Genomic DNA, 26,188 nt, shown 5'->3' on the forward strand with positions numbered 1-26,188 from the left:
AAAATGAAAAGAGTGCAAATAACTTGGGACGTCTAGAAAGGAAATAAGTGCAAGTAACATGGGACGGAGGGAGTACTGTAGCAAAGCGCAGGAAAATGAGAAAAGGCGTGATTGGCTGCACATGAATTGCACTTCATCGTATTCCTCGGTCTTCATGGGCCCACCAACACATGATTCCTCCAAACCCAATTATTAACGCCGTCACCCACCGTTTACAATTTGGCTGAAAAATTAACCGATGTTAAATAATTACTACGTATACAAAATGTTTATGGTGAATTAAAATTGGCCAAAAATTAACTTCTTTTAAAATTGACGCATCATCCAAAGTTTATGGTATTTTTCACAATTTTTAAAGTTTGTGTGAAATACCAATTTTAGGAAAAAGTTCATGATTTTCACACCAAACACTACATAGTTGTAGGATTCAACAGTAAAGAAGGAAAATAAACGAAATTTAAAATTTTCAATTTGATTGTCAAGCTTGTAAAGAAAATAATTGAAACCGGCTATATTTTTACGCCATTCACACGACTAGCTCGTGTGTTGCAAACGACATGTAATCGACCAAGGCCAACGTGTAGGTTGCACGCGCATAGAGAATAAAGCGGCATGCTCAGCTCGGGGGCAGCAATAGCGTGCACAAGGGCGTACCGTGGCTATTGCTCTAATGTACAGATATTTTACAATATACGTACTCCCTCCGTCCATGAATAAATGTCTCATATTTGACCGACATGAATTTTAAGAAATTGTTTGACGTTGCAAAGAAAATTGGAAAGAAAAAGTTAGTGAAATGTGAGTCATACTTTTATATATTAGTTTTATAGTAAAATGTGAGTGGAATGAGAGGTCCATCTACCAAATATAGTAAAAGTGAAATGTGTCTTTATTGCGGACAGATAAAAAAGTAAAAATGAGACATTTAATAGCGGACGAAGGGAGTATGTTTCACGAGTATTCACTGTTGAGTCTCTCTTTCTTTCAAGTATTTGTTTCAATTTGCACAAATTCTTCCCTTTCATCCTCATTTACACTCAAAATCAAATCAAGTCAATTATCATGGAACCATCACCAGTCCCCTGCTTCATCTCATAAATTTCCCAGTTGAAAGCTCCTCAATGTACTATAATAGTGTTTCTCCCCTTAATTAGAAAATCAGCAAATAGTCTTTCTCCCTTGTTATTAGAAAATCAGCAAATGTGCTATAGGTTGTAAATTTTTAAATGTAAATTTGTGGTCAAAAGAGTTCGCAGAGCATCATTTATGCCTGAATTCGGTTGTAAGTATTTACAAATTCAGGCATTATAATATCAAAATAAGGACATCAGGATATGTTTAAAAAATTGACACTTGTCCAATTTCTCATTTAACATTAGATCCAATTTTGTCAATATCCTAAATCTATACAAGTTGAAGTAGTTGCGGATTCTGTTTACATAAAAAGACACAAGTTTGTTTCATAATTTATATGCAATGAATGAATGATGATGGGAAGTGATGTGAATCACCAAAGAGTGAAAGCCAACGGCATATGGATGCACGTAGCTGAGAAAGGATCAGGTCCGTTGGTGCTGCTGCTCCATGGCTTTCCAGAGACGTGGTTCTCTTGGCACCGTCAGATTGACTTCCTCGCCGCCCATGGCTACCACGCCGTTGCTCCCGATTTGCGAGGTTTTGGCGATACCGACTCCCCCCTCTCCCCTTCTTCTTACACTTGGTTCCACATCGTCGGCGATCTAGTTGCCTTGCTTGATCACTTCTCTGTCCACCAGGTTATACATCTTTCTCTCTTGCTTGAGTTTCTTTTTTTCTATGTTTTTTAGTCAAATTTTGGTTCGTCCTGCAACTTTATATATGGTTCTAATGAAGGAATAAACTCAAATTTCGTCATTCATATATGGAACACGTGAAAACTATTGATGTGTTGCATATATGTCATGTAATTTGGATTTGGATCCCCTGCTGTGCTGTGCACATAGGGGATAATAAAAAAATATATTTTTTTTATTATTAAAAATTGTTTTGTGAGTGTGCACACTGTGCACCGCAGGGGATCCACCCCTGTAATTTCCAATAGTGATAATTATTGATGTGACGCATAAGTGTGTTAAATATTTTGGCGGCTTTTCAATTGCATTCACTGTACAATTTCATGTTTTTAAGCCAATTTCTAAATTACGGAAATAGAATTTGCCCAAAATTCATTGTTTTTCTCGCATTTTGCGGTTCCTTTTTGGGCTATTATTAATGGAATTGGGTATGTGAAAAAGGCATATGTGGTGGGGACGGATTGGGGAGCTGCCGCTGCCTGGCATATGAGCTTGCTACGCGCCGACCGAGTCAAAGGAACCGTAGCTCTTTCCGTTCCCTTTACTCCGCGGTTCGCTAGAGCTAAACCCCTCGAATCAATGAAGCAAAAGTACGGGGATGGGTTTTACGTTTGCCAGTTTCAGGTAATTAATCACGAAGTTTGGTCAACTTATGGTCAAAATAAGTTTGAAAACATAACATCAAATCACGAAGTCTCAATTTTTTATGGTCAAAATAAGTTTGAAAACATAACATCAAATCACGAAGTCTCAATTTTTTAATTATCTCATTCGTGTACAAAACAACGATGGTGAACTTAGGAAGCAGGAAGAGCAGAGAGGGCGTTAGCAAGGTACGACTGCGCGACAGTGATGAAGAAGTTGCTGCTCATAAACAAGGCCGAAATGGTTGTGGCGCCACCCGGAACCGAGATCATCGACTACCTAGAAACGCCTTCGGTGCTGCCAGCGTGGATCACGGAGGAAGAGATTAACGTGCTAGCCGAAAAATTCGAGGAGTCGGGCTTCACTGGCGGTTTCAATTACTACCGAGCCCTAAACTTGTGAGTCACTACATAATTATTGTAACATACATATCTACTATATAATATATTTTTGGTTAATTAATGTGATGACAGAAACTGGGAGCTGATGGCGGCGTGGCAAGGGGCGAAGATTGGAGTTCCGGCGAAGTTGATTGTGGGAACGAAGGATATGGGATACAGAAGCGGTGGTACAAAGGAATACATTGAGAGCTGTGTCTTCAAAAGCTTGGTTCCAGATCATGAGATTGTGGTTCTTGATGCTCATCATTTTATCCATTTGGAGAGGGCTGACCAAGTCTCCCAAGAAATCTTGTCCTTCATTCTCAAACTCTCTTGACTTGAAAATAATACAATGTCAACTTTGAAAAACCGAGCTGGTGAAAAATGAGACATTTATTAACGGACTGAGGGAGTATTCCGAAAACGTATTGCTCCTAAAAAGATGCAACATGTTTTTCTATATATCGTCCAAAATTTCGATAAAAGAACGTGAATTACGTTTGGTTTTGTGTTCCTTGTTGCATATTCGGGTATCGACTTGGTAAATGCAATGTGTTAATAACCGAACTAATTAGAAAATCGACGGAATTATCTGTTCATGATATAGTCAGTCAGACTGATTTTTAGCTACTGATTAGACTGAAATAATGTACTCCCTCCGTCCCGTCCCAAGGAAGATGACCCTTTCCTTGGGCGGCACGTGAATTTATGCGGCAACGAAATACATCAAGGCTTATGAAAGAATGGAAAAGGAGATACAACTGAATCAGAGGCACATTGCTCTGATACAGAAGGAAATGGAAGCTAACAAGGCTGATGCTGACAAGTACACAAAGATGGCTGTTGATGTCGAGGTTCGAGTTAAAGCTCTAGCAAGTCAGAGCTTGGTTCATGGTCTTCTTTAGTAGTATTATCTTCCCCGCCCCAAATCAATCTTTGTATGCACTACTGCGTAGTGAATACGAAGATTAAAACCATACATCTATGCTTCTCTCATAGAGAAAGTAGTCTATATATTATTCGAGTAAGAGGTCCACAGATGTTATACAGAACAATCAAGCTTCCCTCAACAGCACATCAAACACAACAAAAAACATATCTTCTTATTTGTTAATAACCGGATAGCCAAACTCGGATATTTTAAGTATTGACAGCTCTGCAGTTCCTCCGAATCTCCCCCCTCGAGCCTGTGAGTGGAGATATACTCCCCATCTTCACGATAGACTTAGCGTACTGCTGAAAGAAAGCCTCGTTGCTGGCAGCAAACTTCCTCACCAGCCCCAACGACATTTTATTACGCGTCGCCAGGACTTCATCCGAATTCAACATGGCCTCGGAGCTGAGTATGTTCTTGAAGTAGTTGTTGTCGAATTTTGCTGGGGTGATGAAGTCCATCACGAACAGATTCTGATCTCCACCTGACCGGGGGCATCCTGTGCGTAGCCTGGCTGCGTAGTTTTGGTCCATGGTGAAATCGGGCTGCCCGTACAGCCTCTGCCTGAAGCTCGTGCACCTCGAGTTCCCTATGGTGTGGCTACCTGAAAACGACGAAAACCATAACTATTATCGTGCATCACACGGGATACACACCTTATTTACTTATGTTAGTACCGGACAGTGCCACGAGATCAACTATGTCTAGGCCGACTCGTGTATACGTGGAGAGGATGGTCTGGAATGTGTTGTTCGGAGCAGGAATGTTGTTGTTGGCGCCGCTGAAATTTGCACTTCTTGAATCCCTTCTCCCCAACTGAACATCCCAGCTAGGCCCACCAGCCTGTTCACAGAAACAAATATCGATGTAAAAAGAGAACTGAAATCACTATAGTAGTCTAATAACCTTATTTTCACCTTAACGGACCAAACAGTATATTTAGGCCGAAACAGAAAAAAAAGGCATAATGTTTTTTGTTATTACAAGAACAGTGGATTCTCTGGCAGCAAGAGCTATGATGTCAGCGCAAGAAACTGTCTGAGGGCAAGCTTTCTCGAGGGCCGACTTGACCTGATCGAGGACATCAAACCCCCGAGCAGAGTTGTTGTTCGGGACAGCGCCCTTTTCACTGACTATGCCATTGCCAGAGTCCAAAAGCAGAGATGCATCACATCCCTGCATCTCATTTCACATTGGTCAATACTGGCGAAAGAAATAGAACGGTTGTAAAGAGAGAACTGAAACTACTATATACAGAACCTGGACGAAGCAGTCGTGGAAATGAAGCCTGAGTAGTGAGGCAGCCATACGAGGCTCTCGTGCAACGGCTCTGGAGACAACGGAGTGTACAATTTTATGGGCTTGTGGGCATGACCGGGCGTAGAACTGTGGCGAGAGAGAGCCTCCGTTGCTACTCTGGGAGAAGCAAAGAGTTGCGAAGGCGAGCACGACGATGGAGATGATCAAGTTGATGGATTTGGAAGCCATTGTTTGTTTGTTGCTACTGTGAAGTTGAGAGATTTGGTGTTGAAAGAGTTTGTGTGATCCAAGTATTTATAGAGATTTGAGAGGGAAGTTGGTGGGATTAATTTTGAGTGTTTTTCTAATTTTTTTTCTTTGATGTTGATTGTGGTAAGAATTGTTTTATTTTATTTTTACCAGAATTGGTATTAGGAATTACATATTGGAATAGCGTATTTACGGCTTGCTTAACGTAGAAAAAATCATACGGTTTCAAAACTTACAAATGTTACAATACTTTTATCTTGGAATTCAGATGGTTAATTTATTCTTAATTTTTGGACACGAGGATTACTTTTTTTTGAGTGATTGCAAATTCTTCTATAAGTTGTATCACTATTCATAGCAAAAAATTTTTCATTCTACTTCTCTAGCATTTTTTTTGTAAAGATGACAGTTCTTTAGAGTAAAGTGTTCACACTGTATTTATGTGAAACATTACAATCTTGTTTAAGAATTGAAGATGGCAAAAAAAAGTCATGCAATGAAGGTTTATGAATTTAAACAAATTGAATTTGGAGATCGTAACTCTCAACAGAAGTTAAATACATTAGATAAAAAAAATTCACACTAGATAAAAAACAAAATAAAAATCAAGAAAACAACTTTCATAAAGAGGAAACCGTGTACAAAAATAGTCTCCTTCATACATATTCCCTACCAACTAACAAGTCGGATCCTCAATCGAAGTATGGAGTAACCTGTGTATTTACATAATTACATCGATTGCTACATATCAAGAAAATCCAAAAGTCGATCGAATATCATAATGGAAAATTTAATTATTCCTTTTAAACAGGTGAAAACTTACATTTTTTCGTGAATTTTCATACACATTTTAGCACTTTCATCGTCCATAAATAATAATCATGTTTTTCTATTTTGACATGTCCATTAAAATTAGTCCATTTTCATTTTGGTATGTGTATCTCTGTAAATTGTATTCCATTTTCCTTAGAAAACGGTCATTTTTGTCCCATCTTTTGGAACATTTCTCTAAAATTATCCCATCGTTCAAGTAATGATCATGTAGTACCCATCATTTCATCTATCGGAATAATCGTCCTGCAATAAATTTCTAGCTATCAAAATATCGACGTGGCATGTGTAATTAGGGGTATACAACGTGTAATTTGGGTAATAGAAGTGTAATTTTGGTGGTCGCATCGATATTCCAATTATTAGAATTTTTTTGCATGACATTTTATTCCAAAAAAAGAAGCAATAGGTATTAAATGTAATAATTACTTAAACGGTGAGATAATTTTTTATAACCGCCTCAAGCGATGGACAACGTCAACTCTTTGTCTCATTTTCTTTCTATCTCTATTGTATTTTGCTAATTATACATTAAACCTGTATCATCCAATATCAAGCATATTGGTATCGTAAGAAGAGTATTTTTCAATATTCTAACTTCGATCCGAAATTTTCGGGTACCCGATCCCGAAATTCCCAAAATGCAATACTCGATACCCGACTCGAATTTGATTTCGGGTATCCAGTCCCGATTGTAATTTTGATTTTTTTTTTGAAAATTAACTACAATGTTTTACAATTTATTTAATAATTATTTAGTTCGAATGAATTCAATACAAAGTTGAAGTAGTATTCAAGAGAAAATAACTACAAACTTTTAGACATAAAAATTTCTTATAATAGTTCGAATTTAATAGTAAAATAACTACAAACTTTGAGAAATACAAAATTCATAAGTTATAGTAACATATTAACATCTTTCATCCATCCACAACAAGAAAATAAATTACATTAAAAAAATAAATTACATATTAACATCTTTCATTCATGCACATGTAATTAAGAAATTAAATTACATTTTTCATCTTCCATCCATCCACAATAAGAAATTAAATTAAATTACATCTTTCATCCATCCACAATAAGAAATTAACATATTAACATCTTTTATCCATCCACATGTAATTAAGAAATTAAATGTAATTTAATTATAATAAAAACATAATTTATTAATTTTAAAAAAATAAATCGGATAATTCGGATATACCCGATTTGATACCCTATCATCCAAAATTCTCACTACCCGATCCCGATCCGATACCCCGAAAAATCGGGTTTCGGATATCCAATTACCCGACTTTTTCGAGTTTGGATATCGGGTATCCAATACCCAGTATCCATTTTGACAGGCCTAGACGAGATGATTCAACCGTTACAGAGGGAGGAAACCATCTAACTTATTTTTGTTTCTTTGAAACAAGAATGTATAGCGTGCCTGATTTATACATGCCTAATTGTCACTTTATTTCCTTTTTAACATAATGTTATCTCAAATCTTGTATGTATGGATGAAATTTAATTTACATTAGGTAAAAAAGTTTGAAATAAAAACAGAGAGAAACAGACAAAGAATCCAAACAAGCCACTTATGGCTTGGCTGAAATCCTAAGGTGCCTAATAACTCAATTTTGGAAATTAGTGTGTTAATTGTATAATTAGGTTAGCAATCCATACTCAAAAGTGGTCGACTGTTTAACAATCAAGGTTTCATTGACCTAACAGCTTATAACAATCAACAAACACACCTAATTTTTGGCATTTTGTGTCTCTCATTGAATAATGATTAGCATGCATGCTACACGATCAAAGTTTAGGGAATTACTTAGTAATGTATATAGTGCATAACATGTTCAAGTTTTTATTGGAAACACAAAGGAATCACTTCTAATATTAGAATCCGAGTCCAAAGTTGGGTGAAAATTAACCTAGATTAAATGGGAAACAAACCTTTTAATTTAAGCAATGAAATTTATGAGACATTAAATTTATCATTTATTGATTTGAATTCCTAAGATCCTAGGCCCGCTCTCTCACTATATCCCTCTCACAGCTTGTTGTCGACGACACCACTGTAACTTATTTGGTGTTGTCGGTTCTTTCGGTGTCGATGTTGCTATGTCCAAAAATGTAACTTTGCATTCACCCATTCATCCTCTAATTTTTTCTATATTTCTTCACCTCTCTCACAATTCCTTATCGTCGATGTTGTAGTTGTTAAACTGTGACGGGGCCAAACAACTTCTTTTTAGGTTTCACTTCAAGCGTCAAAATCCCGACTTCACCATTATTGTCTTTCATGCTTACACGTAGTTGTAACACAGAGCCAGAAATTAACCCGTTCTTGGGTTTTCAGCGTTAAAATCCTGACTTCGCCATTATAATTTTTCATGCTTACATGATTAGGTTTACTTAATATATAACTATAAAGTGCAATAAACTTGAAAACAATAATCAAACAATTTAGATCTTCAACAATTTGGTTGATCTCGCCAAAATCTAAATTATTTACTTCTAGGTTATACCACGAGCAATTTAATTAGTACTACTATTTGATTAATCTCGCCAAAATTTAAATGTTTGCTTAGTTATAGACTTCTAGTTGTATTAATCGGACCAACCCACTCTAAATACCTTCGTTTTGACTTGTCTTGAAACACATGCCTGACCCAAGCCCATTTCAGGCTCGGCTGAAAATTAGGAGTATATTTATTTATGGTTTTTAATTTATACTTATAGTAATCATATTTATCTTCTATAATAAAACATTTTTAATTCTATATGAAAATATTTACTTTTATTGTTAAAGTTTGTAGTTTTCTTGTTTTTATTTTTAAAATATTAGTAAGCCTATTTCCTTAACTAGGATTAATAGTATATACTAATGATAATATTTATTTTATATGAATTCAACGCAAATGGGTTACTTTTGTTTATATATTGAATATTAAATACAAATAAAAATATAAATGAAAATAAAGTTAAATATTTTTCTAAAACCACAGCGACTTAGTCGCATCTCGCAAGCTTGGACTAGACTGGGCTGGGCCTACCTTGTGGTAGACTCGAGCTGAAGTGAATCTAAATAGTAGGAGTATTAATTAATCATAATTAAGACTAATTAAACCATATCTGGATTGATAATTTCTTCATTAATTTACAATAAATACTACTATATTCATACATAAAAAATAGTCACTTTTTTTAGTTACATCTTTCTGTGATGTCACTCCAAAATAACACATTTTTAAAAAAGGATATTAGTCCCTAAAACCATAAACTTTGATCAAATTTTGGTATTTCCTATGAACTTTAAAGTTGATCTAAAAAATCACAAACTTTACATGTCACTCCAAAATAACACATTTTTAAAAAAGAATATTGGTCCCTAAAACCATAAACTTTGATCAAATTTTGGTATTTCCTATGAACTTTAAAGTTGATCTAAAAAATCACAAACTTTACATTTTGTTTGTTATTTCCCATGGCAGACCCAAATAAGATTACTTTTTAAGTTCGTGACAAGTTGGATAAAAAACTACGTAGAAAATCACGTTGATTTAATAGTGCCAAGTTGGATAAAAAAATGCACCGAAGTTGGTTGGATATGGTGATTGACCTGCCACGGGAAATAACAAACAAAATGTAAAGTTTGTAATATTTTAGACCAACTTTAAAGTTCATGGAAAATACCAAAATTTGATCAAAGTTCATGATTTTAGAGACCAATATTCTTTTAAAAACTAAAACACTACTCTTTCTACTTCATGTTCTCTTAACACACTAAACAACACTGCATAAAATCTAGTGCCAAAATAATAGTATTTAACTTTGAATTGGACAAAAATAGTGGTATATATTATTCCAAACATCAACCTTCTATAACCATACACTGCCGCAGTATATATAGAGTTTATAATTCTCAAGCAGCAGCTATAAGAAAGTATGCTATAGCAATGACTTGACATACATTCTCAAACCAAAAAATTAATTAATCCACAACAAATTACACATCATGAACTTATTTGTCTCATGAAAATATTTTCAATCAACGACTCAATGGATCTTCACCACAACCTTCAAAGCCAACAACAGCAGAGCAGATTTTGATTCCTCTTTTGCTGTCCTTCGTCGTTACTTCGCTTGCCTGATCGCCTTCTTCTGCGCGTAGAATATTTTCCGGAAACCTCAATATATTGCACTGGCATAGGCAGCTTCAGGGTGGTAATAGAGCATCTCTCTCAACATCATCTCCCTTATAACTGGTTCCCCGATAGTCTCATCTATATCGACATTGATCTTGTACTGGGCCGGAGGGTTGCAGTTCGGATCGTACAAACCAGCAATGTAAGGGTGGGAGAGAGCCTCAGCAACACTAATTCTTTTTGTAGGATCAAATACAAGCATCCTCTCCAACAAATCTATCGCCAAAGTGTCTGCGTGCGGATATAAAGAAGAGAAGTTCACTTTTCCAGGAAAGTTGAGCGACTGCACATACGCCCTTGCCTTTGCATTGTCTATAAACTCGAGATCAGCTTCAGGTTGGCTGCCAAGTACACTGATGATAAGTCTGAGTTGACTGAGGCTGTCGGTTCCCGGAAAGATTGGTTTCCGGCCAAGAATTTCTGCCAAGATGCATCCCACGGACCAGATGTCAATGGAGGTTCCGTAATTGTCACAGGAAAGGAGCAGCTCTGGTGCACGATACCATCTCGTGACAACATATTCAGTCATGAACTCTCCGTTGTCTCTGCTTGTACGTGCAAGTCCAAAATCACATATTTTGAGCTGGCAGTCTGCATTGACGAGGAGGTTCCCTGGCTTCAGGTCCCGGTGAAGAATGTTCGCAGAATGTAGATATTTTAACCCTCTAAGCAGCTGCAGTCAATCAAATTGGTGTATGTAAGTAAGCATTGTTGCATCCATACATAAATGTAACTAGAAATGCTTGATTTGGAAAGGAAAACTGTGAAAACAAAGACAAATATAATGAAAACACATTCGTTAGAAAATCTACTTCTTCGTCTAGTTAATGCACGAAGAGAACGTTTGCACCTTAATTTATGCACTTCACACACAAAACCTAGTATTTTGCAGCTTACGAATCATCAATCATGTACGAAAGAATCCAAACAGCTTATGAATCATCGATCAATACAAACACAAAGCTCCTTAACATCAGTCACAACCACAACTCAATAGATATGCACAAATCATAATATCCTTGAAAACTGATTGTTATTGAAACGAATACGAATGCTAACAGCAGAGAAGAACAGAGCAGCCAATCACCTGAAAGACGAAGTACTTGCAATGGTCATTCGACAAAGGCTGAGGCGACTTAATGATCTGATGAAGATCAGAGTCCATCAGCTCGTAAACCAGATAAATATCCTTAAAACCCCTCCAGTTGCTCGGCATCATCACATCCTTGAGGGCGATCACGTTCTCGTGCTTGATGCAGCGCAGCAGCATCAGCTCCCGCAGAGTCCTCAGCGCGTCCACGAGATTCCCAAACACATTGTTGATCTTCTTGATCGCCACCCTCTCGTTCGTCTCCCTGTTTATCGACGAACAAACCACCCCATACGCCCCCCTCCCGATGCCCTTGATGGGAACGTATTTCGTGTCGATTTCGAACAACATATGCCACATTGTGAAGTAATGCTTCCCCATCGGCCTAAATCCATTTGGGGGCTCCACCGGAGTCGCCATTTCACTACACATATCAATCCCCAATATTACACAGATAAACCCTAAATCCGTAATCCATCACAATTAACAAATTCATGCGAATTACTACGATTAAATTGAAAAGGGCATATTTTTAGAAAGGGGATTGATGGATCTGCGAATTTCTGTGATGGATCCGCGAATTTCTGATGTTTGTAAATGCTGGTAGAGAATGAAAATGCAGATCACGACACAGAGAATTTACGTGGTTCGATTTACTGAGGTAAATCTACGTCCACGGGAAGAAAAGAGGGCAGAGTTGTATTGCTTGATCTGTTTTCTACAGCTTACAATACAGACTTGCTATTTTGTATTTTATCTCTAGGGATCGAGAGAATGTCTAGAAGCTAACCCTATCTATCTGATCTAGGTTCTATTTATACATTGAATCAAGATCGTGGCATGCAGCCATTTACTAGGTAGTGGATGTCGTGGAGATCGTGGCGATCTTGCATGGGTCCACTATCCTGCATGAGTTAATGACTGCTTGACACCACTAAATAGATCGTGGGTGTAGTGGAGGTCGTGGAGGTTCTGCATGAGTCCACTATCTCCCAGTTCGGTCGAATACTGAGACCGAACTGCTGAATTATTGCCGAGCAGCTTTTGCCGATCTGAGAGTAGAGCTTGATGCCGACCTGAGAGCAGAGTTTGATTGGTTGGCTTTTACCGAGCTGTAGGCTGGGGCCGAACTCTTTGGTTGTGCCGAACTGAACTCTTTAGTCATGCCGAACTGATACTCTTCCTTGGTCTTTAGGCTGATGGGCTTTACTGCTGTTGGGCTTGTTTGGTACGTACTCCATCACTACCCCCCCCGAAAAGTGAAGTGAATCACTTCGGCATTCTGGATAAAGGTACGGGGTAAGTTGATGTTTGTCCTCGGTCTGATGAAGTGAACTCTTCTTTGACCGGACTTGGTTTGTGTTCTAATTTGGCGAGTTTTATCGCTCGGATCGAACTTTCCGTTGTCCTAATTTGGGGATCGGACTTTCCCTTGTCCTAATTCGGCGAGTTTTATCGCGTGGATCGGACTTTCCCTTGTCCTAATTCAGGCAAGTTTTATCGCGAGAATCGGACTTTCGTTGCAGTTCGTTTCAGACGAAGTGCTTGATTCTTAAGCTGAATTGCGGTCTTGTATCCTCTTTAGAAGCTTGGACTTCACAATCGTTGGCTTATTGCAGCTCGTTTCAGACGAACTGCTTGTTTAAGCTGAATTGTGGTCTTGTATCTTCTGTAGAAGCTTTGACTCACAATCGTTGGCTTGTTGCAGCTCGTTTCAGACGAACTGCTTGTTTAAGCTGAATTGTGGTCTTGTATCTTCTGTAGAAGCTTTGACTCACAATCGTTGGCTTATATATGTTCTAAGAAGGGGATCAGCCTTCGAAGAACAAGATACCTCAGTAACATTTGTAAGAGACGACACGCACAGAGACAGACAAAACACACAGACAAAACGCACAGAGACAAATAAAGACCAAGTAAACCAAATAAAGCACATTGACCGAACAGGACTCAAGACTGACTGACCGGACTGTCTCTTACAAATGGAACTTTTTGAGGTTGGAAATGTGCCATGTTCGGGGTACCTGTTCTCCTGACATGTGAGCCAATTTGTAAGACCCTTTGCCGAGGACTTCTGACACCCGATACGGACCTTCCCATGTGGGTTCGAGCTTGCCCAGCTTTTCTGCTCGGCTTACTTCGTTGTTTCTCAAGACGAGATCTCCCACTTGAAATTGCAGCTTCTTCACCCTTTGGTTGTAATACCGGGCTACTTGCTCCTTGTACTTGGCTGCTTTTATGCATGCCAATTCTCTTCTTTCTTCGGCAAGATCTAGCTCGGCTCTCAGTCCGTCGTCATTCATTTCTGAGGAGAAATTTAGAGTTCGGGGACTGGGTACGCCGATCTCCACCGGAATTACGGCTTCAGTGCCGTACACCAGACTGTACGGAGTTTCACCGTTGGAGGTTGTGGGTGTAGTTCGGTAGGACCATAGGACTTGAGGGAGATTTTCTACCCATTGTCCTTTGGCTTGTTCTAACCGAGCTTTTAACCCTTTCACCAGGATACGATTTGTTACCTCCGTTTGTCCGTTTGCTTGTGGATGAGAGACCGAAGTGAACCGCTGTTGAATTTTCAGCTCTTGGCACCAATTCTTGAACGTCTTGTCGGTGAACTGAGTCCCGTTATCCGAGATGAGGATGTGGGGTATGCCAAATCGGCACACTATGTTCTTCCAGACGAAGTCCAATGCCTTTGAGCTCGTTATCGTAGCTAATGGTTCAGCTTCCACCCATTTCGTGAAGTAGTCCACGGCAACGATAAGGAATTTCATTTGCCGAGGAGCTTGAGGAAGTGGTCCCACTATGTCTATGCTCGCATGAAAGGCCAAGGGCTTTGCATAGTGGATAGATCGGTCTGCGGCATCTTTGGGATATTTGCATGGATTTGGCACTTCGGGCATGTCTTGACGAGCTGTACTGCTTCTTGTACCAAGGTTGGCCAATAATATCCCCATCTTAGAACTTTTTTAGCTAAAGCTCTAGCTCCGATGTGGCTACCACACGATCCTTCATGAACTTCTCTGAGGATGTAGTCCGTCTCTTCTGGTCCTACGCACCGCAATAACGGCTGGAGGTAAGACTTTCTAAAGAGGACTCCTTCATGAAGTTCGTACCGAAGTGCTCGGCACGTGATCTTCCGAGCTTCTTTCTTATCCTCGGGCAATTGTTCTTGATTCAGATACTGCAAGATCGGCGTCATCCAGTTCGGCGAGCTGGATACTGAATGTACCTCGGCTTCATCAATGCTTCGATGCATTAATTCTTCCGCCTTTGAGCTCGGATCTGAGGCCAACTTACTTAAGGTATCTGCTCGGCTATTTTCCGCTCTGGGAATGCGGATTATCCGAAAATAGGAGAAACTTCGGCTGATGCTTTGCGCTTTGTCCAAATACTTCTTCATTCTCTCGTCACGAGCTTCACTTGTACCCAACATGTGATTTACTATGACTTGTGAATCACAATGGACTTTGAGAGATTTGACGAGTAGTCTTTGCGCTAACTGGAGTCCGGCAAGGAGGGCTTCGTATTCGGCTTCGTTATTAGTGGTTGGGAATGAGAACCGAAGTGAATAGGTTACCTCGTGTCCATCGGGAGCGATAAGCAGAATACCAGCTCCACTTCCCGTTTTATTCGAAGCTCCATCTACGAATCCGCTCCAGCAGTCCGGCGGCTCTACTTCGGATTCCAAGGGCTGTGCTAGTTCGGCATTTTCAGAATTCTTCTGTTCGGCAATAACAGGGATTGCTTGATCGAACTTGGCCTCTGCAAGAAAATCTGCCAAAGCTTGTCCCTTGATGGCTTTCCGAGGTAGGTACTCGATTGAGTGTTCTCCCAGCTCTATGGCCCATTTGGCGATTCTGCCTGATGCTTCTGGCTTGGTCAAAACTTGCCGAAGAGGCAGATCGGTTAAGACGCATACCTTGTGAGCATAGAAGTATGGCCGCAGTCTCCTTGCTGCATTTACTAACGCCAGAGCAATTTTTTCCAGAGGTTGATACCTTGTTTCTGGACCTCTTAATGCTCGGCTTGTAAAGTAGATGGGAGACTGCTTTAGGCCTTCTTCTTGTACAAGCACCGCGCTGATGGTTTGATCGGATGCCGCTAAGTATAAGAAAATCACTTCGGCATCTGTTGGAGCAGAGAGAATTGGAAGTTCGGCTAAATAACTTTTGAGCTCGTCAAAAGCCTTTTCTGCTCTATGACTTCAGAGACGTTTTAGTCTTCTCGGCAGGGAGAGCGTCAATAGTCAGGATTACTCCATCATATTGCGGCTCGTCATCGTCTTCGGGGTCCTGTTGCTTTTTCGGATCCTGAGGAGCGCAGTTCGCACCTCCCTGCTTTTTGTTCCTTTTCGGCTGCTTGCTTTGGTATTTTTTTTAACGTCCCTGCTTTCACAAGGGCATCAATACCTGCAGCCAAATGTCGGCACTCCTCGGTATCGTGACCGTAGTCTTGATGGAAGGAGCAGTATTGATCCTGAGGTCGGCGTGAGGCCGATTTCGTCGTCCGCCTTGGCTTTTCGAACATATCGGAATGCAGTTCGAAAATTTCCGCTCTTGACTTGTTCAATGGTACGAACTGAGCGGGCGGCTTCTCGGGATTGAGACGGGGTCCCAATCTGTCTTGCACCGGAGTCCTTTGAATCCTTTCAAATGGAGTCCGGCGAGGATGTCCCTGATCGCTATGATCGGGCTTCCTTCTGTCTCCTCGGGACGATGAGCTGTCTAACGACCGTTTGCGACGGTCTGCCTCATCGGCCCGGGAGTACTGGTCCGCAATGTCCCACATCTCTTGAGCTGTTTGCGGACTGCATTCCACGAGCTTTCTGTAGAGAGCTCCGGGCTGGATTCCATTTTGGAATGCCGAAATGATAAGTAGATCGTTGAGATCATCTACTTGTAGGCATTCCTTGTGGAATCTCGTCATGAAGTCGCTGATCTTTTCGTCGCAACCTTGACGTATAGAAAGCAGCTGAGCCGAAGTGCTTCGGGCTTCCGCTTTCTGAAAGAACCTCCTGTGGAAAGCATCCATTAGATCTCGGTAGGATCTAATGCTGCCTTGAGGAAGGCTGTCGAACCACCTTCTGGCGTTCCCGATGAGTAGCTCGGGGAACAGCTTGCACATGTGGACCTCATTGAGACCCTGGTTCGCCATATTATACTGATAGCGTCCCAAGAAGTCATGAGGATCCACTAGCCCGTCATAAGTCATTGACGGTGTCCGGTAGTTCCGCGGCAAAGGAGTTCGGGTGATATCGTCCGAGAACGGAGTCTTTAATGCTCCGTACATGGCGAACCCGACATCTCTTCGGTACGGAGGAGATGGAGTTCTCCTGTGGTTCCGGTACCGAGGAGGAACAGGAACATGTCGGGGTTGAAGATTCTTTCTCCTGGAAGACACGTCTCTACTGCGGTAGTGACTTTCATGTCTGGATGAGGAGGGAGAATCCGCCGTTGTCTTCTCCGGCTGTTGGCTCTTCTGCAGGAAGGTTAAGAACTCATCCTGCTTTTCAGCCAAGAACAGCTTGACAGCTTCATTTAAATCGGGCTGCTGGGAAGACTCGGTGCGACGACTCCTGGAGTGGCTTGTTCCTTCTTCGTGAGAACCGGAGGTAGATGTCTCCCGAGGCCGTTTTTCAGACCTGCGAGCTGGACTAGCTTTCTCACGGTTATCACGAACGGTATTACGGGTAGTGTGTGATCTGGTATGCATTTTTTGGGGTGGAAAAAGGGTCAAAAATTCGCTTTATCACAAATTTGGTTCTTCGTTTCCCACAGACGGCGCCAGTGATGGATCCGCGAATTTCTGTGATGGATCCGCGAATTTCTGATGTTTGTAAATGCTGGTAGAGAATGAAAATGCAGATCACGACACAGAGAATTTACGTGGTTCGATTTACTGAGGTAAATCTACGTCCACGGGAAGAAAAGAGGGCAGAGTTGTATTGCTTGATCTGTTTTCTACAGCTTACAATACAGACTTGCTATTTTGTATTTTATCTCTAGAGATCGAGAGAATGTTTAGAAGCTAACCCTATCTATCTGATCTAGGTTCTATTTATACATTTGAACCAAGATCGTGGCATGCAGCCATTTACTAGGTAGTGGATGTCGTGGAGATCGTGGCGATCTTGCATGGGTCCACTATCCTGCATGAGTTAATGACTGCTTGACACCACTAAATAGATCGTGGGTGTAGTGGAGGTCGTGGAGGTTCTGCATGAGTCCACTATCTCCCAGTTCGGTCGAATACTGAGACCGAACTGCTGAATTATTGCAGAGCAGCTTTTGCCGATCTGAGAGTAGAGCTTGATGCCGACCTGAGAGCAGAGTTTGATTGGTTGGCTTTTACCGAGCTGTAGGCTGGGGCCGAACTCTTTGGTTGTGCCGAACTGAACTCTTTAGTCATGCCGGACTGATACTCTTCCTTGGTCTTTAGGCTGATGGGCTTTACTGCTGTTGGGCTTGTTTGGTACGTACTCCATCAGGGATTACAATCAAACATACCTATGTTTGGAATCTAAGCTTTCCTTTCCCTTCAATCTTCCACCTTTATCATTTCCAATGGAGGAGTAAAGCGAAAGCTTGGAAATTCCGCCGCCACTCCACCGATTAAACAGGAATCCAAAGCTAATTTATCCTAAATTAAACCCTCTTCACCGATTGTAGGCGACCAAACAGAATTAGCGAATAAATTAATAAAATTGATCATGAGTGTAGAGGGGTTTAGAAGGGACAAAGGGGAGGATATAATTGAGCGTGGTAGATGACGATCTTCGCCACAACGCACAAGCATGACAGCTACGACTCTTTTGCTTCTCTCTCTCTCTCTATCTGAAAATTGTGCGAGTAGAAAGAGAGAATTGTGGAGAATTAGGCAATTTCACTTTCCGAAATTAGTTGGGTTGAATAGATAAATAGAAAAGGAAGTTTCTTGTTTGGGAGATTCGAGTGAAATGGAAGTGTTCTTGGCGTGATTGTTTCAACTTTGAAAGAGGTGAAATTTGGCACTTCCCACGTGGATACATTTCACATGCAGGCCGGCGGCTTTGCGATTTCCGGTCGCTATTTTGCCAATCAATTCCTTTTATTTTTAAGATACTCCGTCCCGTCCACGATTAAGAGTCTCACTTTGACCGGACACGAGTTTTAAGAAATGTAAAAAAAAAATTGGTTGAAAAAGTTAGTGGAATGTGAGACCAATTTTTTTATATTGGTTTTATAACAAAATGTGAGTGAAGCGAGTTAGTAGAATGTGAGACTTACTTATAAAAAATAAAGTGTGAATCTTAATTGGGGATGGACCGAAATGGAAAAGTGTGACTCTTAATCGGGGACGAATGGAGTATTAAATTAAATGGTTTCATTGACTATATAAGAAGTTCCTGCAAATGCAGCCTCCATATTTGACCCATTACAGATTTTCACTTAGTATAGATTTATTAGTTAAGATATACCGTATTAATTTTGTATTAAAGTTTGTGCTATTCATAATTAACATTATTTTTTATGAACGAATATAGTAGTATTAATATAGTAGTTGTTGAACTTCTAAATAATTGGATTGGACCTTCATAGTTGGTGAAGAGGTGTCACTTCTTCTCTATTTCCTTTGTCACAATTGATGAAGGTTTGTGGAAGGAATTTACCTCACGGCTCGTCTCATTAAAAACGGAAGAAAAGACTTTTATTTAGTTTAGTATTGGTACTTATAAACAAATTAGGATCTCATTTAATTGGCACGTGTTAAGCCTAATTTCCACCATAATATAAAGTGTTAGTCAAGCAACAATCTTATTTATTGTGGTGATTAAGTGTAGTAAAATACTAAACGAAAAAAGAATTGAATATTTTATTTTTAAAAAAAATGTAAGTTTAATTTATTCTTAAAATAGAAAGTGACCGTTTCATTAAAACAAAATCTTAATAAAAATGATCAATTTGAACACAACTAAATGAGTAATAAAATATTGTTAATCATTATACGTACCCAATAAATTATACTACTCCTCAAACCTTAACAGGGTAGTGCGATTAACATGTAAGTAATCAATAATCCAAGATGTCGAATCAGTACGATTGAATTTGATAACCAATTAATTAGGCTTACTTAAAAAATGGGATTCTCTCATATATTTATATATCCATAATCCGATCGCATATGTAATAGCCGAAAAATAAATGTGAAACATACATTTGTCAAGGTTATATTCAACCGGTTTTTCCTCTTACTTATAATATGTCTCTATTAATATAATCAAAATAGCTATAATGTCAGAGTCATGACATATACATTTATATGGTTGGCCAAGTCTACCTAAACGATAGGAAGAGACCTTATAGATGATTCCGATCCATTTAACGAATTTATTATATTTGGAGATTTATGTGCAATAAAATAAATCGTTGAATAAGGTTTTATATTAGTGCATCCAACAAGGATCCCACTGCCTACCCACCCCTCCTATCACTCTAGGGCTACCCATTATAATTTAGAAACACGAAAAATATAATTTACTATTTAGTAGTATTATTTAAATGGCAACCATATGATTGGAAGCATCTACATTAAATTTGCCAATGCTATCTTTTTATCTGATTTAGATTATGTTATACAGTACTCTTTAGAATGTGAAAGAAATGGAATATGACAAAATTAGAAGAATAATGCTTCTTCACTTTCTTCTCTAATATGCCAAGAATTATTTCCATTTCTTTTTCTTTGGTAGAATTAGTATACTTAATTACTCTCTTTTCTTCTCGAATTTTTTTGAAAGAGTCAGAAAGATTTTAACCTATAGAAAAAAGTAGAAGATGGTAATCATTTTCTATACTGTACCATTTTAGACTATTAGGCCATACTAAACTTATTATATATATGTTTACTAAATATTGTAAGGTTTAATGTTGAAAAGTACAATTTCCTTTGTTAAGTTTAAATAAATTTTGGACATAAGATAAGAGAAGTAGTACTACTAGTTTTTAATTTCATTGAACTATTGCTTTCGAGTTATCGGGCCAACGTGTATCAATTGGGTCGGCAAGACCAAGCCGTTGCCCAATCGGCCCAGCCCATTTTTTGATATTTTGGATAATAAAATTTCTATTATCGAAGCTAGTATATATTTTTAGCTGTATTCACATCTCTACACGTGTATATATGCTGAATAATTAGAATATTGTGCCTTATAATGTTGATAAATGTATATGCATATGCCATGCACCACAAAGGTACATTTGATATCACAAGACCTGTATAGTTCATTTGGTAGAGGTTGTGTAAATATATATCGATAGCAATGGTAAAAACAAGGAAATTAGTTTAAATGAATAAAAATTCATTTAATTTCGCCTCTCTCACACCACTAGCGGATCCAGGATCTAAAAATGCAGGAGGCAAAATTAAAATTTATCGGAAGCTAACGGAGGGAGGAGGGGCATCGTCGGAAACTATCGGAGGGGGCGACAATGTGAAATTCACGTCCGGGTTCATAGTAGAAGGTCGCCCCCTCATGCCCCCCGGATCTGCCACTGTCTCACATACATTATTAGCCGAAATTTTCACTCTCCTATTCGCATTTCTTTAATTTATTCTGAGCTCACCACACCCTCTGAGTTAATTATAAGGGTTTTAAATTAGAGGGAACATCTTTTTTAGTACATCAACTATTTTAAATGAGCAAATTTGGTCAGTAACATTTCAAAATATCTTTTGAGGTCCATCAACTATAAGTTAATATCAATTCAACTACTTTTTGACTATTTTCAATATTTTCATGACCAAAGTACCCTTAAGGCCATGATGGCAATTCAATCTATTTACCCTCTCATTTTCATTAAAGAAGTATATAATTTGGGATAATTGATGTACCAAAAAATATGATCCCTTTAATTTTAATTTCAAAATAAAAATATCTTAATGATATTAATATTCTATTACTATTAATTATTTACGTTTAGTTTTACTTATTTGTAATATTTTAAATCATTATACCATATTATATATTAATAGTGAAATAACTTAGGTATAAATATATGTAAACATTATACTTTGTATATAAAAGTAGTTCAATTTATTAGATGAAATATTAATTTTTCAATCTTAAAGCTATACATAGAAGAATATGTTATTTTTAAGTGCAATACAAATTGACATTTAAATATAAATTAAAATTCATTAACATACACAAAATCTTAAATAATTCAAAGAGCTAAGTTTTATTTTATCTACTCTTATGTAGTAATTGTAGTCTAAAAAAATTAGTTGAAATAATCAATAATCAATTTAATAAAAAAGACAATGGCATTTCTTAGTTGAATATATGATTAATTTAAATCTATGATTGTTTAATTTAATAAAAAAATAATAGTTGCTATCAATGGTTTAATATCACAATGTCGCTTCTTAATATTATCATTAGGTCATTTACAACAACATCATGAAAACTGTTCATAGTTCTCATATCTATTCCTTTAACTATTCGTGAATCATATTTTTCTACTTTATTGAATTTTTATTTTAATGTAGTATATATTATATATTATGATTAACTTAAATTTTCAGTTTAATAAAATTATGAGATTCATTAAAATAAAATATTTATCTTAATTTTATCTAAATAATTGAGAATGTAACCATATAAAAGTATTAACTAGCACTACAAAGTAATATCATAATATTCAAATAAGGTATGGTATGCATTAATAATAATAGTATAATAAATTATTAAACTTAATCCCAAATAAATTAGAAGAAAGAAGAAAGTGGATGCGTAGAGAAAGAAAAATAAATTACATACTTTAATGAAAATGAGAGGGTAAATAGATTGAATTGCCCTTCATGGCCTGTAGGGTATTTTGGTCATGAAAATATTAAAAATAGCAAAAAAGTAGTAAAATTGATATTAACTTATAGTTGATGGACCTCAAAAGATATTATGAAATGTTACGGACTAAATTTGCTCATTTGAGATAGTTGATGTACTTAAAAAAAGATGTTCCATCTTTAAATTATTTTGTTGGAGTTTTAGAATATTTTAGATCGGCTCAAAGTTACTATGTCTTGATATAAGATAATCACCTGAATTGAAATATAAACTCCCACTCTATATAGTTTACGGTAATAAGAGATTAATTACAACCACATTATACCACAAATTGCTAATACGAACAAATTAAGGAAATCCCTATCAAGGATAGAAGGTGACAACATTTTGACATCATGCTTGCATGTGTATGTATATAAATGGCCATATCTCTTGGTCTGAGGGAATTACAATTATCTCAATCAACAAATCTATGTGACCAAATTTTATACAACCAAAAACTAGTTTATTTGGAAAAAAATAGGTTTATTTATGCATTTAATTAAAATATATGGATGCATATATAGTACATGGAAAGTGCATAATATTGTGGTCATATATTTATGATTTGTGTATAATTTTTTTACTTTTTTGGAACCATAAATGTAATTAGTGCATACTTTAATTCAAATTTTAAAAACAATAGAAAGGAAATTCAAATATAAAAATAAAAAATGAGGTTGAAGGCTAATAAGTCTTTTTAACTTGTCTACTTACTATATTTATTATTTTAATATATAATTAATACATCAAATTATTAATATAATCTTATTTTGACTGTACAAAATTTGATTGTTTATCATCACTTTTTTGACTATATCAATACAAAAGTGTTTGAAATTTATTTTGTTCATCACTACCATGATTTTTTGACTCTATCAATACAAAAGTGTTTGAAATTTATTTTGTTCATCACTACCATGATTAACTGTCGTGTTCTGTCAGCTTTATCCAAAATTCAAGAAGCAATTCAGAGGATACTTTATGTATAGATCTTTCGAGTCCAAACAATTCACATTGAAATATAAGTATGTCACATTCCAACTTACTGATTTATATATAACGAAAAGTTCCAAAATCATAAATTTATAATACCCCAATATTTGGTGTATATAGGTGATGGTTGGGCGAATTTTTGATGGTAGTAAATGCAGGTAATAAATACAGATCACGACACAAGGAATTACGTGGTTCGATTTACTGAGGTAAATCTACGTCCACGGGAAGAAAGGAGGGCAAGATTGTATTGCTTGATCTGGTTTACCAGCTTACAAATACAGACTTGCTATATGATATTTTGTGTCTAGAGAGCTCTCCATGTCTATCTGATCTAAGTTCTATTTATACATTGAACTAAGATCGTGGCTTGCATCACCACTAACTAGGTCGTGGCTTACATCATCACTAATTAGGTCGTGGCTTACATCATCACTAATTAGATCGTGGATGTCGTGGAGGTCATGAGATCCTGCATGGGTCCACCACTAAATAGATCGAGTAGTGGAGGTCATGGAGATCCTGCATGGGTCCACTATCTCCCAGTTCGGTTGAATACTGAGACCGAACTGCTGAACTATTGCCGAGCAGCTTTTGCCAATCTGAGAGTAGAGCTTGATTGGTCGGCTTTTACCGAGCTGTAGGCTGGGGCCGAACTCTTTGGTAATGCCGAACTGATACTGCCGATCTGAGAGTAGAGCTTGATTGGTCGGCTTTTACCGAGCTGTAGGCTGGGGCCGAACTCTTTGGTAATGCCGAACTGCTTTGGGCTGATGGGCCGTCACTGCTATTGGGCTTGTTTAGTACGTACCCCATCACTACCCCCCCGAAAAGCGAAGTGAATCACTTCGGCGAAGCGAGTCACTTCGGCATTCTGGATAAAGGTACGGGGGAGGCTGACGTCAGGGGACGTGCCTTGCGCGTGACTGCATTAAATGCGACAGTAAAATCCGCCCGTTGAATCCTGAAAAGGTGGGATTCGAAACGGTGCGATGATTTTGAAATCTTCTCCGAATCTGATAAATACATCCTTTCTTCATCAGTTGAACACTTTTGCTATTGCTTCTTCTGCATTCTCTCTCTTTTGCGTAAAAATTTCCTTCCGCTTTCAAGAATTTCTTCAGAATTTCTTCAGACTTTCAAAGAGTAAGAACTATGTCTTCTTCTTCTTCTTCTGAGTCAGGTAGCGGTAGGAAATGGGGTAAGGGGTCTTCTAGCCGGAAAGAATCCGGGGAGAAGACCGTAGAGTATTTTCACAGCATCTTGAGTAAGGATACTGTGATATCCTTACACGAAAAATATTTTTTTCCTGGGGGGAAGGTTGCGATTCCCGACGACCTTCATAGGGCTGACTCGCCGCCGGAGGGTTACGCCACCGTTTATGAAGCCAGCTTGGAATGCGGGCTTCGTTTCCCTCTTCCCCCTGCCTTTGTAGAGCGGCTTGATTTTTTTCAACTCCCTTTAGGTCAGGTGACTCCGAACTCTTGGAGGCACTTATCGGCCTTTGCTGCCGAACTGCGTAGGCTAGATAAGGATCTGTCTCTGAGGGCAATCTTTAATTTCTTCCAGTTTAAGAGGAAGGGATCTTGGTTTTACTTGATCCCTTTACAGCCCTTTAGAGCCTTTTGTAAAACTAAATGGCCGAAATGGCAAAATCGTTTCTTTTTTTATAATAGGACAGCGGCTCTGGGCTTTCCCTGGAGAGGGCCGAAGTCCGTGATTCCTCATCCTCGGTTAGAACGGTTGGACGAGCTCGAGGGCGAGCTCAATAAGATTCCTATGATTAGGAAGCAGTACCTGGAGTCTGAGCTCGTCAAGGGCGACTTCGTGTTCGACTCCTCGTCTTCGGACGAAGAGGCTGAGGGTGAGGATTTCTTTTTTATGCATTACTGCCTTGACGACGAAAACTAACCTTGCTTTCTTGCTTTTTGGCAGTGAACATGCTAAATAAGATTAGCCGCAAATCCTCCGAGCTTAAGGAGCCGGAGAAACAGAAGGCTACCAGCTCGGCGCCTGATGCCGAGAAGAATCCGAAGAGGCAGAAGACCTCTTCTTCGGATCCAAAAGAGCCGGAGTCCACTTCGGCAAAGAGGAAGGGGAAGACCCAGAAGCCCCCAAGAGCGCCGGAGAGAGACATCGTCTTGGCGCCCCCTTCGGAGCATGTCTGTGAGCCTTTTGCATGGCCAACGGACTTTGCCGAGGTAACTTCTCTTCTTGATTCTTTGGCTTTGCTTCTTTCCTATGTTTTTGTTGCCCCTCGGTTGACTTTTTCCTTTTTCCATTTTCAGAGGAACGATATGCTCTCCAAGCTCGTCGCCGTTGAACTCTCCAAAGCGTCCAACGATTATGCTGAGATGCAAAGGAAGTTGGCGGCTGCTCGTCATCAGGCCGAACAGGCTAAGGCAGACTTTGAGAAGGCCAGAGCTGCTAGGATCTCGGCCCAGGATGAAGCCCAGTTTGCCAAAAACCAGCTCGTCATCCAGCGAGAGCAGACGAAACGGAGGGATGCTGCCGCCGTGGTTGCCCAAGGGGAGGTTCTCTGTGCTTTCGCGGAGAAACTCTTTCTGAGCAATCAATTTTCGGCCTTTGTCGGTGATCTGCTGAAACTGATGACCGATAATGCCGAGCAGGGGCCCGAAGTCGTCCTGCCGCTGTACGGCCGAGAGATAGCAGCTCGTCTCCAGAGTCTGCCGCTCCTTGAGGAGCTTGCTTCGTCCTCGGTCCTGCTTTCTGCTGACCGAGTTCGTAGTTGCCGAGTTGACCGGGACGAGAATATGGAGGCTATCTTTGCCTCCTTAGGGCCAGTTTCACCCGCTCCAATTTTCCACGGAGAGGGTGAGACCGAGCAGCTTGATCAGCAGACCGGAGACAGGCGGGCCGAGCAAGAGGTGCTGCTGATCGG

At 39.0% G+C, this 26,188-nt stretch overlaps 3 protein-coding genes across 4 annotated transcripts; 1 reads left to right on the forward strand and 2 right to left on the reverse strand.

Moving 5' to 3' along the window:
- The first annotated feature begins 1,321 nt into the window (after positions 1 to 1,321).
- LOC121783955 (epoxide hydrolase A-like) lies at positions 1,322 to 3,318 on the forward strand. The gene is made up of 4 exons (XM_042182140.1): positions 1,322 to 1,775; positions 2,274 to 2,456; positions 2,634 to 2,875; positions 2,951 to 3,318. Exons 1-4 carry the CDS (start codon positions 1,485 to 1,487, stop codon positions 3,192 to 3,194), a joined length of 960 nt encoding a protein of 319 aa, XP_042038074.1. The 5' UTR covers positions 1,322 to 1,484; the 3' UTR covers positions 3,195 to 3,318.
- A 493-nt stretch (positions 3,319 to 3,811) lies between these two features.
- Positions 3,812 to 5,303, reverse strand: LOC121783912 (peroxidase 72-like). The gene is made up of 4 exons (XM_042182098.1): positions 5,052 to 5,303; positions 4,776 to 4,967; positions 4,469 to 4,634; positions 3,812 to 4,395 (listed from the first exon to the last, which is right to left on the reverse strand). The coding sequence occupies exons 1-4, from the start codon at positions 5,277 to 5,279 to the stop codon at positions 3,998 to 4,000; spliced, it is 984 nt and encodes a 327-aa protein (XP_042038032.1). The 5' UTR covers positions 5,280 to 5,303; the 3' UTR covers positions 3,812 to 3,997.
- Positions 5,304 to 9,964: 4,661 nt separating this feature from the next.
- Positions 9,965 to 18,452, reverse strand: LOC121783313 (mitogen-activated protein kinase 7-like). 2 transcript variants are annotated; one of them, XM_042181345.1, is made up of 3 exons: positions 17,933 to 18,452; positions 11,421 to 11,847; positions 9,965 to 11,006 (listed from the first exon to the last, which is right to left on the reverse strand). In XM_042181345.1, exons 2-3 carry the CDS (start codon positions 11,841 to 11,843, stop codon positions 10,317 to 10,319), a joined length of 1,113 nt encoding a protein of 370 aa, XP_042037279.1. In that variant the 5' UTR covers positions 11,844 to 11,847; positions 17,933 to 18,452; the 3' UTR covers positions 9,965 to 10,316. The 2 variants fall into 2 exon arrangements, with proteins under 2 accessions (XP_042037279.1, XP_042037278.1); XM_042181344.1 differs by lacking the exon at positions 17,933 to 18,452 and having other exon boundaries at positions 11,421 to 11,855.
- Between the last annotated feature and the right edge of the window lie 7,736 nt (positions 18,453 to 26,188).

Source organism: Salvia splendens, chromosome 21 (assembly GCF_004379255.2).
Source record: "Salvia splendens isolate huo1 chromosome 21, SspV2, whole genome shotgun sequence".
In the NCBI taxonomy this organism is placed as follows: domain Eukaryota; kingdom Viridiplantae; phylum Streptophyta; class Magnoliopsida; order Lamiales; family Lamiaceae; genus Salvia; species Salvia splendens.

Coding starts and splice junctions, on each gene's coding strand:
- LOC121783955 (XM_042182140.1), top strand. CDS start 1,485: ATGATGATGGGAAGTGATGTGAATCACCAAAGAGTGAAAGCCAACGGC. Junction 1,776..2,273: donor ATCACTTCTCTGTCCACCAG/GTTATACATCTT, acceptor TATGTGAAAAAG/GCATATGTGGTGGGGACGGA. Junction 2,457..2,633: donor TTTACGTTTGCCAGTTTCAG/GTAATTAATCAC, acceptor TGGTGAACTTAG/GAAGCAGGAAGAGCAGAGAG.
- LOC121783912 (XM_042182098.1), bottom strand. CDS start 5,279: ATGGCTTCCAAATCCATCAACTTGATCATCTCCATCGTCGTGCTCGCC. Junction 4,968..5,051: donor TCCACGACTGCTTCGTCCAG/GTTCTGTATATA, acceptor AATGAGATGCAG/GGATGTGATGCATCTCTGCT. Junction 4,635..4,775: donor CCAGAGAATCCACTGTTCTT/GTAATAACAAAA, acceptor TTCTGTGAACAG/GCTGGTGGGCCTAGCTGGGA.
- LOC121783313 (XM_042181344.1), bottom strand. CDS start 11,855: ATGTGTAGTGAAATGGCGACTCCGGTGGAGCCCCCAAATGGATTTAGG. Junction 11,007..11,420: donor GCAAGTACTTCGTCTTTCAG/GTGATTGGCTGC, acceptor GATTGACTGCAG/CTGCTTAGAGGGTTAAAATA.